Source organism: Syngnathus typhle, linkage group LG15 (assembly GCF_033458585.1).
Source record: "Syngnathus typhle isolate RoL2023-S1 ecotype Sweden linkage group LG15, RoL_Styp_1.0, whole genome shotgun sequence".
Lineage (NCBI taxonomy): Eukaryota > Metazoa > Chordata > Actinopteri > Syngnathiformes > Syngnathidae > Syngnathus > Syngnathus typhle.
The window spans coordinates 9,193,278-9,208,061 of record NC_083752.1 but is presented as its reverse complement, the minus strand read 5'-3'; the positions used below and the strand labels follow the sequence as shown (position 1 = coordinate 9,208,061).

The window sequence follows — 14,784 nt, the reverse complement described above, 5'->3', positions numbered from 1 at the left end:
TCTAGGAGAACGCCTCCCTTACGTCATCGTTTCCCCGGGCCATATATGGGTGTTTTCCGTCCAGAAGCCTGACCCGGGAGGGACTCCTCGTCAGCTCAAGAAAAAAAAATATGACTGCAGTTTAACCCCGTCTAAATGAACAAGCAATTAAGTATATATATATATAAAAAAGTGCAGTTCTATTCCGTGGACAAATTGAGTGGCGCATAAAACATAACTTGGGTATTGTGATTAGAAATTGTAAAAAAATCCAAACGAAATATTAAGGCATGAAATAATTCAAGATACTGACATCAAACCTGTAAACATTCGCATTCCAAGTGATTTTCAATCCATGAACAGCAGACTAAATAAAACAAAATATCATCGATGTTGCAGTGTCCGATCATTTCAAAGGGAATAGATTATTTGACTAACAACAGTTTTGAGTAACAAGCATGATAACGAACAAATTTTGTCAACCTGAAAAAATCTTCGAGTACAGTATTAAAATACTTCATTACTTCACACCAATGCAACCGTATTAAACCAATGACAGTCTAGCGTCGGAAATAGTACAAACAGCGACATGCGGCAGCCGCCAGGGCTGCATTTAGACTCTTGACACACGTATGCGCGCACACACACAAATACACGCACACACACACGTGCGCGCGCGGGAATGTTGCTGGAACTTTTGGCCGGGTGTATATAAACACGCAGCGTGGACGTCCCAACATCAGACACTGCAAACCCCAAGTTGTGAGGCTCAAGAAGCAAGAGGAAGCAGGATGTTGTGCCCCAGCGTCTTCCAGCTGTCCACCGCCCTGAGGCCCTTCATGGACGCTCACTGGCCCATCCGCAGCCTGTGGCCTGAAACGAGGCCTCTCTTCTACCACATGGAGCAGGAGGTGCTGCGCCATATGCAGGAAATGAGACAGAACTTGGAGTATATGGAGAGGCTGCACCAGAAGATCTTTGAGGAGATCAACCACACACCAGTGACAGCCACTTTCCGGCCCATCGCCTTCCATCGGCTTAGCCCCAACGGAAGCGGCTTCGCGATCAGCCTCGACACCCAGGAGTTCTGCCCCGAGGAGCTGTCCGTGAAGCAGGTGGGCCGGAAGCTGAGGGTCAGTGGGAAGACTGAGAAGAAGCAGGAGGACGCCAAAGGATCCTACTCGTACAGGTGTCAGGAGTTCAGGCAGGAGCTGGACCTGCCAGACGGTGTGGACCCCGAGACGGTCACCTGCTCACTAGTGGGAGGGCAGCTGCAGATCCAGGCACCGCGAGAGAAAGCGGCCGGAGACGGAAAGGAGCGAGTGGTGCCCATCAGCGTCGCCCCGGTGCCGGCCGTCACAGCGGCCTCCGAGGTCGACGGCCCCTCGACTCTAGAGAACTGACAGAATGAGACTTGCATGGAGTAATCTGATGGATGGAACGTGTTTTTTGACGAGCTATTGCTGATGTTTTAGCTGGCAATTATGAATCATGTCGACAATATTTGGGGAAAAAAACATCAGCAAAGCACTGAGTCACAACCTATTTCCATCAATGACGGATGATGCCGCGGAGAACATTCTTTTCAGGCATGCCACAGCCCTGTAAAGTTATTTTTAAATATAGCCTTCGCACTACAAAAGTGTAATATGTCATTCTAGAATACTATGTTCTTGTGTTTTTTCATCGTAAAGAATTAAAGTTACGAGTTAATGCTCCTGGTATGCCTGCCTTGACCATCAGACGGCAGTATAATACAGCCATGCAACCAAATCATGTTTTGTTTTTTTGTTTTGATTTTTACCAGATAAGCATCTATAAGAGTTTTATTGACTAAAATAAATACAACTAAAATAAGCGGTTCAGATAATGGATGGATGGATTTTTAAAAAAAAGTTGATTTTATTCAACCAAGTAGAAGTTTGTTGGAATATAAAATTAATTGTCAAAAGTGATCTGGCTAATTAGCAACAGAAATGATGCAGTACACAAACATTTGTATAATGAACAAAAATAACCGCAATATTAAAAATAAAAAAAAAGAGTGACATTGGTGTGAGCAAGTTATCTATTTGTTGTTCATCACTGCTAACCATACAGGCACTTAGCATTAAGCCAATTTGGTGGTTGGTTGTTTTTAAGTAAAGGTGTCAGTTTGTTTGGTTTATGTAAACTACTGTGTAGATAAACATCTATTTTACCCCACTGAGTCCTTGTTCACTCATGACAATAAACACGACACACGTTCATTGTAAAATAATTCTCAATAATTTAATCACAAACTGCTTTTCAAATTGCCCTGTCATTGTTTTAAGACATACAATAATAATTATATTAAAAGGCGAGTCTCTTTTCTAACTTGTTCATAGTAGCTCATTGTCCATCGTGCTCAAGCTCTTATGTCTGATCAGAAATATGAAGTTGAAATGAACAGCTACAGAAAAACGTTTTATTCCTCCATTATCACATTTTGATTTCCACAATGTTTTGTTAAGGCTTATTTTGGGGAATGTGGGATTGAATGAAAGTGTCATTGTGTGTCATTAAAGTGGTGACGTTAGTCTGTGTATGTCTGTGTGTTTGTGCGTGTGCGCCTGTGTGTTCTACATTTTCCCAGATGTGAAAATCTTGACTCAAATGGCACCTAAGTAATTGATAATCCCAACATGTAATTTTTAGGATTGTCTTTAAAGTTGTCTGTCATGGTTCACCAGATGAGCCTTTTCTTCTGGGCTGTTGGTCATTCGTAACACACATACAGGCACGCACACACACACGCACTGAAGGTGACAGCAAAGTATGAAGAGCCCGGTAGACGACAGCATCAGTAACTACTTGGGAGGAACAGGATGACGCTAACACAGCAACGGGGTGCACCTGAACACATCGCCGCACCAAAGTGGGTCAACATCTGAACCCACCCACACTGATAAGGGTAAAAACCTTCAATCAATAAATTATTTCAAAAGTTTCAAAGTGCAGTAATAGCAGTTTTTCACGCAGGTTAAAGAATAAATGTATGCCTGCCGTGAATATTGTTGTCATCGACGTGCTCTTGTTTTTTCAATGTCTCTTGCTTGTTTTTAAAATGGCTTTCCTAAATCACAGATTTTGGTCCGGAACATATTCCGTGTGACAGAATGTGTCATGGCTGCCAATTTTTTGTTTTGAATTTCCTGACTAGCGATATAAATATGAGATGACCTCAAGTGCTTGCTTCTTTCAGGCTTTTTTGAATGCGGCATTAAAGCAAGTTTGTTGTGATTTGTCTAGCCTGAGCCTATAGGACGGCTTCCCTTCCTGCACGCCAGTGCCCCGGCAATGTTTCAGATGGACGCCGCAGCCCAAAATCTGGCCAAAATCTGGCCCCCTCTTTGTGCGGCCCTCCCTTAGAAGGTTTTCCAACAGCAGGGCCTCTCCAGCAAGCAGTCACGTCATCACCATTGTCCTCAATCAGCTTTGATTGACCTCGGCTGTCTGTCCAGTGAGCCTTGCTGACTTCTGGCACGGTAGGGCAGGTACTGAGTGTCGGGACTGTTCTTATTCTATAATAAAAGCAATCCAATCAAAAGAAAACATGAATTAAAAAAACACCTCAAGGACCCCCAAAATAAACAAGGTCGGCCTTCCGTTTACAAAGGCGTCAGTTTTCTTCAATTAAATTCAAGTCCAGTTCTGTACAATCCCTCTCGAAGATGGCCTGCTGCTGTTGCTGCTGCGGCTGTGCCGCCGCATCATGTTCGTCTGCATCCTCGTCTTCCTCCCCGTCGTCGTCGACCTCGCGGCACTCCTCGTCGCTCTCGCTCAACGGGCCGATGCTGGACCTGCCCAGACACTCGGCCGGCGAGCAGGAGCCCCGGAAATCGCCTACAAACGACTCTGCGCCAACAAAAAGGTCGCTGCCACCGCAGGCCGGCCTGCCGCCGCGCTCCAAATACTGCGGGTCAACGCTGCGGGTCTGCAGGATGAGACCAGAGCAAAGCACTCTTTCACACAGACATCTTGCTAAATAGCTTTGAGTTTGACGATCGCTACTTACGACACTTAGAGAAAACTTGTTTAGACTCGTACCTGAGTCATCTTGGTGAAGTCGAGAACGGGGCGGGCGCAGGGACGGTCAGGGTCGCGGCGTCTCTTTAGGCCGGGCTTGAGCAGCAGGAGGTCGCAAGGCTGCGAGTGGCACCGCGGAAGCTGCGGAGGCAAGCTGCGGCGCAGGGACGACGGCGTGCTGCACGCCGAGGAAGGAGAGGCAGGCACCGGGGCTGCCGCTGCTGCCCCGCCGGCCACACAGCAGACAAGCGGCGGGGCCGCTTGAACAGGAGCTGGAGGAAGGAAGGCTGCCGCTGCCGAGTCCCGGATGAGGACGGGCGAGAGGGAGAAACGCCGCTGGGGAGGCGGCGGCGGCGGGTGGAGTGGCGAGGGTGACGAGGAGCACGAGGACGGTGAGGGGAAGAAACAGCAACACGCACCACCCCCCGCCGCTGCTTCACTGGGGTCCCAGGGGAAATTCCAGGGCAACGGCGAGTCCGGCGAAAGCGCCAGGCTGAAGAAGGTGGGGCTGGACGATGAGTGCAGAGATGAGTTAAGAGAGGAGCTCGGGGGGCGCAGCGGACACGCACCACCGCCGCCTCCCGCCACCACACCCGTGGCCCCAGCGCCGCCCACTCCTCCATGGCACTGCTGACGACTGACGGGAGTCCAGACCCGAGAGGCGCTGGGCCGCCACGTGTAGCGGCAGCGCGACAGGTCCTCCGGGACTGACAGGGAGCGGCAGTGGCGTTTGGGTGGCGGGGGAGGAGGGGGAGGCGGAGCCGGGCCGGGAAGGGCCGCCGCCCCTGTAAGGGAAAGCTCCGATGCAGAGGCGCTGGGCGCCAGAGGTCGGTGCTGCTGGGGCTGAAGGGGGGCGCTGTCTGGGAGCTCGCTCCCCTCTCGAAGGTGGCCATCGGGTGGCGTCAGGGGGACCGGGCCGGGAGGGAAACTAGAGCTCAGCAACCCCCCCTGCAGACTGGACTTGGAGGGAGGGCAGAGCTGCCAGTAGCTGCTCTCTGAGGACACACGTGCAGAGCAAATTAGAGAGAGGGAAAAGACAATCAAAAAATACATGTGTAAGCGCACCGGGTTAGGTTTGTGCTCCTAAAAGACAAAGAAAATGACGTTCAAAGTAAAGTTTGTTTGTTGGCTCGGTGGTGCACTGGTTAGCACGTGCGTCTCACAGTTTGGAGGGTGCGGGTTCGATTCCACCTCCCTGTGTGGAGTTTGCATGTTCTCCCCGTCCCCGTGTGGGTTTTCTCTGGGCACTCCGGTTTCCTCCCACATCTAAATTGTCCCTCGGTGTGAATGCGAGTGCGAATGGTTGGTTGTCTCTGTGTGCCCTGCGATTGGCTGGAAACCAGTTCCGGGTGTCCCTTGCCTACTGCCCGATGACTGCTGGGATAGCCACCAGCACGCACGCAACCCCCGTGGGGACATGCAGTATAGAAAATGGATGGAAGTTCAAACTAAAACGTCACATTGTACCATTCACATGCTCATGTAAGGAATTGGAGAGATTGGCTCACTGACCAGGCATCAAGCCATCAGGGGGCCAGCACTCCACGAGGCTTTTCGGGTCCAGCAGGGACTAAGGGAGAAGGAAAAAAAAAGAACAAGAAAATGCTTTCTCATCCACATAGGCTTCCCTGAGGACAGTGTTCTCACATTTGTGCACCATGTCGGGACAAAAGTCCAACAGTGCTATTTAAACTTGTCTTTCTCTTGTTCAAACGTCACATCAAAGTTAGTTTCTTTCATGTTGGCAAAGAACAAGGTTCTGCGGCCAACAATAACAACAAAAACTTTTTCATCCTTTACAAATTTTTGAAAATGATGCACCGATTAATCAGAATTGCTTTCCGCCAGAAATCGGATTTACATCAGCCTACAAAAGTCTACACTGTAGAAAATGATGAGAGTTTCATGGAACACGTAATTAGTGATCAGCACCTGTGATACTGCTTGAGCCAGTAGAGAAGGCCATTTCCCCCACAACTCACCAAGTCCGAGTCCCCTGGCCGAGCAGGGTCGCCTTCCAGACTTCCTCACGTTCTCCACCCGCAAGGCGACCGCGTCATAGTAGCGGTGCTGGACGAGGAGAAGCAAAGGAGGAAGCAGGGTGGGTGGCTCAAGCCCACCTTTGTGTCGGGAGACTTTAACAGGAGTGGCTAATAGAAGCAGACTCCTCCTCGCACCTCCAGGCCAGGTAGCCCCGCCTCAACTCACAAGGACAGCATGACCGGGACTTGTCCGCCAGAGGCCTCACCAACCTGCCCGCAAGGGTGTAAGTGGTTTTAGTTCATTGAAACCGCACTAGGGTGCACTAGTAGAAGGACCAAGGCGCACCGGTAACGGCCATCTTTCTTACTCGAGATCCACTACTGTCTTCCACAAAACACGAGTAAAACAATTAGGGGGTGGTTTTTTTAACCCCCCCAAAAGAAATTCTTGAGAAAACAGTGATTAAAAAAACTAATGATGTGTGGAAATGCTGAAAAAAACAATTTGAAATTGGAAATGACCCAACAATCAGTGAATCAGTGCCCCCCCCCCCCCCCCCTTGCTCCGCTAGTGCAGGACTGTGTAACATCTGCACAGTAAAGAATGGCGGTGGCACACTAGTGTAAGTTCACGTAGAGATGCACCGATCCGACTTTTTCAGTTTCGATACCGATACCGTGGCTTTGCGTATCGGTCGATACCCGATACCGATCCGATATTATGGTTGACTTAACAAGCTACATAACTCTACATGTGGAACAGAAAAGACCAAAGGCAATGGCATCAGGCAGACTACACAGTTCTTTGCTCTAAATTAGGGGTGTCCAAACTAACGGTCCAGTTTTTATTGGCCCGCAGCAAATTCTGAAAACATAATTGAATTTGGCCCGCACAAGAAGCTTGAGCTCAGCTTCTCAGTTTCCACACTAGATGGAGCCCGCCACACAAAGCGTTTGACGTCCCATTAACACCCCCCCGGAAGAGAAGCGAACACGCAGCGTTTGACATCCGATTAGCCCCCCCCCCATTCGGGAGAGAAGCGAACGCGCAGCCTTTGACGTCCCATTAGCAACCCGAAGAGAAGCGAACGCGCAGGGTTTGACGTCCGCTTAGCAACCCGGGGAAGAGAAGCGAACGTTCGCTCCATGTTTGCGTTTGTTTAGAAAACTCTCGTGGCATGCGGCACACGTGCTGCTGACGTATGACGTAGCCCGCGTCCCAATAGATTAAGGAAAGTATCGGCTCACAGATCGGCTGCATTTTCCGAAACCCGATCCATCTATTTTGTTGATATCGGGGCCGATATCCGATCCAGATATCGGATCGGTGCATCTCTATTCACGTATACACGTGTTTGATATTTGTGTGCGCTAGTGTGCCCAAGTCAAATATTCTTAGTGACCTAGTTTGTTTTTGTCCAACTACTGCCTTTCACACATTTGTGATGTGGACCAGTAAAGCGACGAAGGTGCATTAGTAGCACAACTTCACGTGACTCGTGAGGCAAAACTGCGCACTACTTGAAATGAAAATGAAGTGAAATCCTAAGATTCTGTAAACATCTAGCAAAGGACCGATTCCAACCACAAGTTCTCATAAGAACAGGCGCGGTGGAATTTCACTGACGCGTTTGCCACGCAGTTCAGAGGTTCTGGGTTTGATTCTCACCATGTTCGCCCTTCCTGCTTGCATGAAAATAACAGAAATGCCAATCTAACGCGTGCGGGAGCCGGAAAAAAGAACCACCTGGAGAACATCCGCGCGAGATTCGTACCTTGTTGCAGATGTGCTGCCCAGTTTTGACAGATCTGGGTTTCAAGTCAGTGCGGGACCCATGTGCTGTCAAACACTACAACTGCGTTTGTTTGCTGAGATTTAATCGTGAATGCCAAATGAAAAGAGAGCGCCCCACCGAGGCCGCTGCACCTAGCTCAATGCTAACGCTTTCCATTGTTTTCAACGGAGGATGCTTCCGCTTAACGATTGTCGTTCGAGAGGAGCGTTTCTGTTGGAGCTTGTTCTTCGGCGTTGCACGGGAGACGACAGCTCCTAATAGTGATAATTTAGGTACTTATTTAAAGGTGTAATCCGACGTTGGTTGGTGCTCAAGTACACGCACCTGAGCTGTCCACTCGCTATAAAAAACATGCCATCCTCCTTTTAAGTTTCAAGGTCGACGCTGGGTTACAGTCGTCCGCCAAACTGCGGCTGCGACGTACGGCCGGCCCAGCTGCGCGCCGCACACGCCCCGGCCGCCGGTCGGCCCCTGCACTGCGGCGGGGCTAGCAGCGAGGCAGCCGAACCGGCCGCTGAGCGAAGCGAGCCCAGCATCAAGCTAGCAGTTAGCACTTAGCCGCAACTATAAATATCCGACGAGGATTTTTCCATTCACGATCGGAGAGCTCGCCCTTTTGTGTGCGGGTATGTGCGTGTCTGTATAAGAAATCCCGAATAGGAACAATTAACGCCCCCCAAAGGTTGGTGTCACCTCACGAATATTCGTTCTGAAATGGTTTAGCCGGAGTGAGGACAACACGGCGGGATGCTGCAGGATGGATATGTCCGGGCTTGTTCGCTCCCCCTCCCTTCCATCACCAGCAACCACCTCCACCCTCCTCTCACCCCAGACGGAGCCACAAAACAAGCTGGCACGTTGCACACTCGCGGCAGCGTCGATGGACGCAGAGACGGGGAGCAGGCTTACCTCGTCGGACAGCCCTCCTCTCCGGGTGCCTTGGTCAGCCCCGGGTTACTTGGCGTATTGACCCAGCGTGATGGAGCCCAACGCACCGCTCCAGCCCGCCGCCGCCGAGCTCAGCATCTAAAACGCAGCTACCGCAATGAATTATCGTCTGTGCACGCGTGAAGGAGTCTCCATCCAATACGATTGATTCCCGCGGTCTCCCGATTATTTAAAATATGATCCAGGTTTGTACGTTCACACGAGCGACTCTGCATTCATAAATAACATTAACGGTGGGGGTTGGAGGGTATTGGGTGGGGGCGGGCTTACATACCCCCCCCACCCCCTCCCCTTCTCATTTATTTGGTTTGTATTAAAACTTTAAAAGTGTACAAAAATAAGGATTTTTGATTCTCTATTACTACAAATAAAGGCCACAATAAGCATTGAGAGTACAAAGAGTTATCCGGAAAAGTGATCCGGACAAAAAATGAAAATTTAAATTTTTACATGAAAAAACTGCATTTAATTTGATACTTTGTTTACATCTTTATTAATTTCAGCTTCGCTTTTAACATTTAAAGCAGCATATGTCATGTAACAAATAAAAAAAAAAAGGTGAAAGAACCTTTGCAGAACAGAAGTGAACGTGGCCAAGACGGAATCAAATTAAACGGCAGCCTCGACAGAGGCCAGAAAGTGACAGCAAAAACAAAATAAGAGTGACTTTCAAGACAAACTTCAGCAGCTTTTTGTGTACACGGAGAACACGGCGCCAGTGACAAAGTGCAATAAACACAAAAGAAAAGTGCTCGGGTCAAAGCACCAAGTCAACCTCTGTCTGTTAAACACCGGGATCCATCACCTGTTGCCTCCGACACTGAAGGGCAAAAAGGCCCAAGGACCCAATAGCGCAGGCCCCCTCCCCTCTAAATCATCAGTGCCCTTAAAAAGACAAATGTATCAGAGAAAAACAGACACACTCATACACAGATTCAAGTCTATCACTGGGCCATCTGGATGATGAACTTGCTCAGCGTCAAGCGAACCAGGCTCGTCGCAGCGAGGGACGTTCAGTAGCGGTTCCATAGGAACTGGTCCAACACCACGGGGACCCGTTGATCATCGGCGCTGAAATCTACAAGGAAAAGACAAACACTGAGCAATGGTCTTGGAAAGTACAACGGGACCTTTTGTTTACGCACCAACGCGGAGGAGAGATAGTTGGATGGGGGGGCATTTATTCAGCCGTGCATTTTTTATCCACTCACCGCCTCCCGAACGGTCGTCCTCCAGCTGGAGTTGGAGCCAGTCGGCCACGTTGTTTTCGGTCAGCCGGATCCCGAAGAAGCAGCTGAGGCCGGGAGGAGAGCGAGGTGGACGACTACGCTCGGGCTCCTGGAAATTGGGAGAAGAGGGTCGGGCCAATAGGAACAAAATGTAAAATGCGTGGCATTGGCAGCAGTACCGGCGAGAGCGGAACATTGCGGGCGGTGGGAGGCGACATGTCGGCTGACAGGGGGGGCGCAGAGGAGGCCGCCAGGGTCTCCTTCTCTCTCCGCTTGTCTCCTCCATCGCCGCACGAGTCCGAGGTCATTTTTTCCAGTTGGTTCTGCCTGCCGGGACACCATTTCAAAAACCACTGCCGGCCGACGGGGTGCTCTACCTACAGTTGCTCAACCGGGTCGCAGGCGAGCGTTGCGCCATCGCCGGGAGGGTCCCACTGGTGCAGCGCTCGGCGCCACAGACGAACTTGCGTGTCCCACGAGCGCCTGCTGTACTTCCTATACTTGTTGGGGGTGGACGGGTGGAGTTTCAGGTCTCTCGAATGTCTGCGGAACAGCAGTTGGAGCATTTGAGCTTCTCTGTGTTGATTTTTCAAACTCAACTCGGAAACAGAGATCATACGGGTCTCACTTGGGCACTTGCCGCAGGTAGTTCTGGTAGCCGCTTGTGTTCTTGCCATACAGAATCTGCTTCTGTCTGCGCTTGAGAACGGCGGCATTGGTCTCCGTGTTGTTTGGCTCCGGCAGGCGAGGGTAGCAGCGGCTGAGCGGAGCCCTGCTGACAGAGGTAAAATCAGCGCAAGTGCCTTGATCGGAGGAAGCCGTCATCACTAGGGGTGTAAATCGCGGGGTTTGTCACGATACGATATCATATCGATACAAAGAAGCACGATACGCTATTTGCCGATATCTTTAAGCCTGCTGTGATTCATTCACGATACATCACGATATAGTGCTCTACGATCGATATATTTTTTTTAAAATAAAAAATATAGAACAATATCCTGATTTATAACAATTCATACGCAAAATCAACAAGGTACTGCAAACTCTTTATTTAGGAAATTACAAAAGTATTGTAGTATAAAAAGCGCTTATTTTAACATTGAACTTTGACGTCGTGTTTTTCCTTTAAATGTGCAGCGAGATTTGTGGTTCCTGAATATTTGATCACCGGATGGCAGGATTTACAAACTGCACGTGTCTTGTCCGTTGAGCCATCTTTTCTTTGGAATCCAAAGTGCTTCCAAACGAATGACTGGAAGCCTAAAGGGGAGCAAATTTCCTCGTCTTTTTGGACACTAGCCATAGCACCAGCCCAGGAGCCGGGTACTAGTTGTCAACTCCCCTTTCACGTGCCTGCTCTGCTCACAACGCAACACGCCGCACACTGCGCCCGGAAAGAGGAAGCAAGCAACAATGAACTGGATTTCAAAATAAAGTCGCGTCTAATGTCCGAGGTCAAACACGGCGATATAAATCGATGTTTACGTTTAGCATCGATGCCAATAAATCGTAGAGCATTATATCGATTAATCGATGTGTATCGATGAATCGTTACACCCTTAGTCATCACATTAAGCACACCTCTTGTCCAGATCTTCTGTCTCCACAGCGACGCTACTGGTGGACGCTTTAAGGATACAACGCTCCAAGATTGATGTCCTGGACCCAAAAACTGTCAATATGCTTTGAAAAGTTATACGGCCGCAAGCGTGACCATTCAAATAAGATTAAACCTGCGTGGCTTGCCACCGGCATATCTCTCCCCACCTCGCGGGCTGAGCGCCGCCGGAGACATCGAGATTGGAGAAACGTTACTGCAACCGGGATGGGGAGAGTCTAATTTCAAAATGGACCCGTGTATCGTTTTCTGATGACGGGTCACAGATGAAATACATGAATGGACCTTTATTCAAAAAGGAGGCTAGTTGGACACCCTCCTCATGTTGTCCCAGGAGACATGGTACAAGTTTGCGTGACTGACCTGACGAGGCTGTCAAAGACAGAACTGCATCCGGGGAGGAGCCAAGGCTCGGTTGTAGAGCGACCGGCAGCCGCAAGTGGTTCAGAGAGGCCGTTCCACATGGCTGTCGACCAGCCCTTGGCGCAAGCGCATGACCGCGGGCTGAAACAGAAACTGAGAGTAGAACTCAAATTACATCAAGCAAACCAAAATTAAAATGTGAGGGGTAGTAACTACAAAGAAATGAAAAAAAAGGACTGAACGAACAGACTGAGTGCATTGGGAATAAATTACAATTGGCCACCCCCTAAAAAAGGAAAAATATGCATAAATATAACTTTGAAAATCTTAAAGTCAATCCTGCATGCCATACTCCCGTTGCTAAGACCAACTAGATCAGGGGTGGGCAAACTTTTTGACTCGCGGGCCGAACTGGGTTCTAAATTTGGACCGGCGGGCCGGACAAGGAGCAGATGGACGTAGGCGTTGTGTGAAGTCATATAAGCGACCTGTAAAGGTCATTGCATAAAAGATCTTGGCCTTTAGTAGGTAGTAAAGCATGGATATTCCAAACAATTTTTTTTGAAAACAAATGCATTTATTAACAGCATTAAAAAAATAATTCACTAAAAAACTGCTATCAGTGATTCTCATAAAATACGACACTGTTATTATGAAGAACAATCTCCATCACTTCAGTGCCTGCAGGTCAGATTAATGCAGTGCTTCTCAAATAGTGGGGCGCCCCCCTTGGGGGGCGCCGTGCTATACCTGGGGGGGCGCGTGTGACCCTGGGGAACAGGCTTTTTTTTTGCAGTACTAGAATAAAGTGTAATTGCGCATCTTCCCAGCAGGGAGCAGTGGCGCTCTCATTGTTACTTCTGTGACGTTTGCGACAGTGCAACATTTTACGACTTACAAGACAAGTTAGGATAGTCACGGTGGGGAGGGGGGGCGCGAATAGTTTTCTTCTTGCTAGGGGGGGGGCGTAACAGAAAATAATTGAGAAGCACTGGATTAATGAAAGATGTTTATCTTATGAGATCACATCAAACGGCAAACATTCTGACCAAATATATCTTGAAGAATCGGTGAAAGCATACATCCAAATAAAGTAATCAAAACAGCAACACGGTGAGGGGTATCTGAAAATCAGAGCAGAGTTTTAACTCGCAAACACCTGGTAACAGAGGTGAGGAAACGGGAAACACCTCCTTAAAGTAAGCCTTAAGAACTTTACAGGTTAAGATTAGTCGCAAATAGGTGGTGCATCAATGTCCTTGAGCATCCAGCATTGTTTGAAAATGAGAATGGTCGCTAGTTTCAATCCCTGCTATGTGTACAAATCATATTCAAAATGCATTTTTTTACAATAAACTTGAGAGCCTCCCGTTCATTTCCAGTGGGAACAGTGTTGTTGGTCTCCCTTTTTTGCTAGTGCGTCATAGTCTGGAGTAAAATTTGTTGTGGCAATTCTTAGGCGAGATCCGAGGTGTTGGTCCGTTTACCTTGATCTGTGACGGGTTGATGTTGATGTGGCTGAACGTCACGTCGCGTACGTCGAGCCAAATTGTCCACTCTTTTTTAACATTCGGCACTCACTTCTTTTTTTCGGGCCACTCATTTTAATGGAAGGATTCCAGGGGAAGGTTTGTGGGTGGCTTTAGCGCAAAACTGCATCTGAAAGCTCAGCGCGCGAATTATAAGAATGCTGTCGTCAAAACCCACGCTCTAAATTCGGGACTGATACGAATAGAGCGAGAGTGCGCCAAGTCCGTACTACGGAGTACGTACACGCACTTGTGAGTGTGCACCGAGCTTTCTGACACGGCTTCCGGTAGTAAATGCGCAGGCGAGCGCTTCGCCATCTACTGGGAAAACGCAGTCATTGCAGGCAAAATGACCAAAAAAAAAACGTTTAATACAATTTGTTCAGGGTTGGCGGGCCGGATTAAACGGTCCCGTGGGCCGGATGTGGCCCGCGGGCCGTAGTTTGCCCACCCCTGAACTAGATACACCGTTGTGTCATTCTGTCCTCTGAATCAGTTTATTTGAAATGGCATTAAATATCCATTACAGATTTCACTTTACACTGAGCGACAAACAAGACCGCCATTCCGCCAGAATGTCATTAAATGCTTTGTCGCCAATGGAGTCAGACAACGTCCTGGAGCATTTCACATTAAAAGAGAAGCGCACTGGAACGGAAGTACAAGTCATCATATTATTCTTGCTCACAAATCTCTTTCGAGCTCGCGCGTCGTCACACGTGTCGTCATACCTAAGAAGGTATTTAAAATAAAATAATAATGACACTGAAAGGTGAAGTTCGCGTTTCAGAGTGAGACAACTGCGGTGTGTGTGTCGCTAGGCGACCAAAGCGTTAATTTTGTGCCCATTTCCAGACCCTCCTAAAACTGTACAATAAAAAAAAGAGCTATAAATAATCGAGTGTATGTTGAGCTACGTTACCAACCGGGAGGAGAGCAGTGGGCTCTGTGCTGCGGTTTCCACGCCACTGCGTGACATATTGTATTGGCAGTTTTGAACTTGGCGCCTCCGCTTGAGACTACAGACGCCGTTTTGCGTTTTCGTGGCATATTTGATGAGATACACCTGCAGAGGGCGTGGCCTATGCGCATTTTAAAAACGTTAACTTTTTAAGGTTTCAAGTGGGGTTTTCGGGATTTGATTCCTAAACATTTTAAATGATTTTTACAAATCTGAGAAACTTCACACGAAGGAGAATTAGGGAAAAATTAAGAAAAAAATGCATTGGTCGCTTGGCTGCTTGTGTTATTGCAAGTTGTCCTCTAGTTTTCTATTTCATTACAAGG

At 48.6% G+C, this 14,784-nt stretch overlaps 3 protein-coding genes across 13 annotated transcripts; 1 reads left to right on the top strand and 2 right to left on the bottom strand.

Annotated features, from left to right (window-relative positions):
• The first annotated feature begins 632 nt into the window (after positions 1–632).
• On the top strand, positions 633–2,184 carry hspb9l (heat shock protein, alpha-crystallin-related, b9-like). The gene has a single exon (XM_061299568.1). It carries the CDS (start codon positions 771–773, stop codon positions 1,380–1,382), a length of 612 nt encoding a protein of 203 aa, XP_061155552.1. The 5' UTR covers positions 633–770; the 3' UTR covers positions 1,383–2,184.
• A 40-nt stretch (positions 2,185–2,224) lies between these two features.
• Positions 2,225–8,984, bottom strand: fam53c (family with sequence similarity 53 member C). 6 transcript variants are annotated; one of them, XM_061299545.1, is made up of 6 exons: positions 8,501–8,599; positions 6,358–6,392; positions 6,012–6,281; positions 5,542–5,599; positions 4,051–5,024; positions 2,225–3,937 (listed from the first exon to the last, which is right to left on the bottom strand). In XM_061299545.1, the coding sequence occupies exons 4-6, from the start codon at positions 5,546–5,548 to the stop codon at positions 3,623–3,625; spliced, it is 1,296 nt and encodes a 431-aa protein (XP_061155529.1). In that variant the 5' UTR covers positions 5,549–5,599; positions 6,012–6,281; positions 6,358–6,392; positions 8,501–8,599; the 3' UTR covers positions 2,225–3,622. The 6 variants fall into 6 exon arrangements, with proteins under 6 accessions (XP_061155529.1, XP_061155526.1, XP_061155525.1 ...); XM_061299542.1 differs by lacking the exon at positions 8,501–8,599 and adding an exon at positions 7,787–8,494; XM_061299541.1 differs by lacking the exons at positions 6,358–6,392; positions 8,501–8,599 and adding an exon at positions 8,717–8,984.
• Positions 8,985–9,198: 214 nt separating this feature from the next.
• Positions 9,199–14,551, bottom strand: slbp2 (stem-loop binding protein 2). Of its 6 annotated transcripts, none has more exons than XM_061299561.1 (9): positions 14,424–14,551; positions 11,969–12,121; positions 11,721–11,801; positions 11,569–11,646; positions 10,613–10,759; positions 10,366–10,527; positions 10,164–10,311; positions 9,967–10,093; positions 9,199–9,833 (listed from the first exon to the last, which is right to left on the bottom strand). In XM_061299561.1, the coding sequence occupies exons 1-9, from the start codon at positions 14,474–14,476 to the stop codon at positions 9,769–9,771; spliced, it is 1,014 nt and encodes a 337-aa protein (XP_061155545.1). In that variant the 5' UTR covers positions 14,477–14,551; the 3' UTR covers positions 9,199–9,768. The 6 variants fall into 6 exon arrangements, with proteins under 6 accessions (XP_061155545.1, XP_061155547.1, XP_061155549.1 ...); XM_061299563.1 differs by having other exon boundaries at positions 10,613–10,756; positions 14,424–14,518; XM_061299565.1 differs by lacking the exon at positions 14,424–14,551 and adding an exon at positions 13,456–13,941 and having other exon boundaries at positions 11,969–12,109.
• Positions 14,552–14,784: the final 233 nt, after the last annotated feature.

Bases quoted from the DNA above. Each gene is read 5' to 3' on its own strand.
- hspb9l (XM_061299568.1), top strand. From the start codon at position 771: ATGTTGTGCCCCAGCGTCTTCCAGCTGTCCACCGCCCTGAGGCCCTTC.
- fam53c (XM_061299541.1), bottom strand. The intron at 3,938-4,050 runs GTACGAGTCTAA...CTCATCCTGCAG, and splicing joins ACTTCACCAAGATGACTCAG to ACCCGCAGCGTTGACCCGCA.
- slbp2 (XM_061299561.1), bottom strand. From the start codon at position 14,476: ATGTCACGCAGTGGCGTGGAAACCGCAGCACAGAGCCCACTGCTCTCC. The intron at 10,528-10,612 runs GTGAGACCCGTA...GCTGTTCCGCAG, and splicing joins TACCTGCGGCAAGTGCCCAA to ACATTCGAGAGACCTGAAAC. The intron at 10,312-10,365 runs GTAGGTAGAGCA...GTGTCCCGGCAG, and splicing joins TGCGACCCGGTTGAGCAACT to GCAGAACCAACTGGAAAAAA.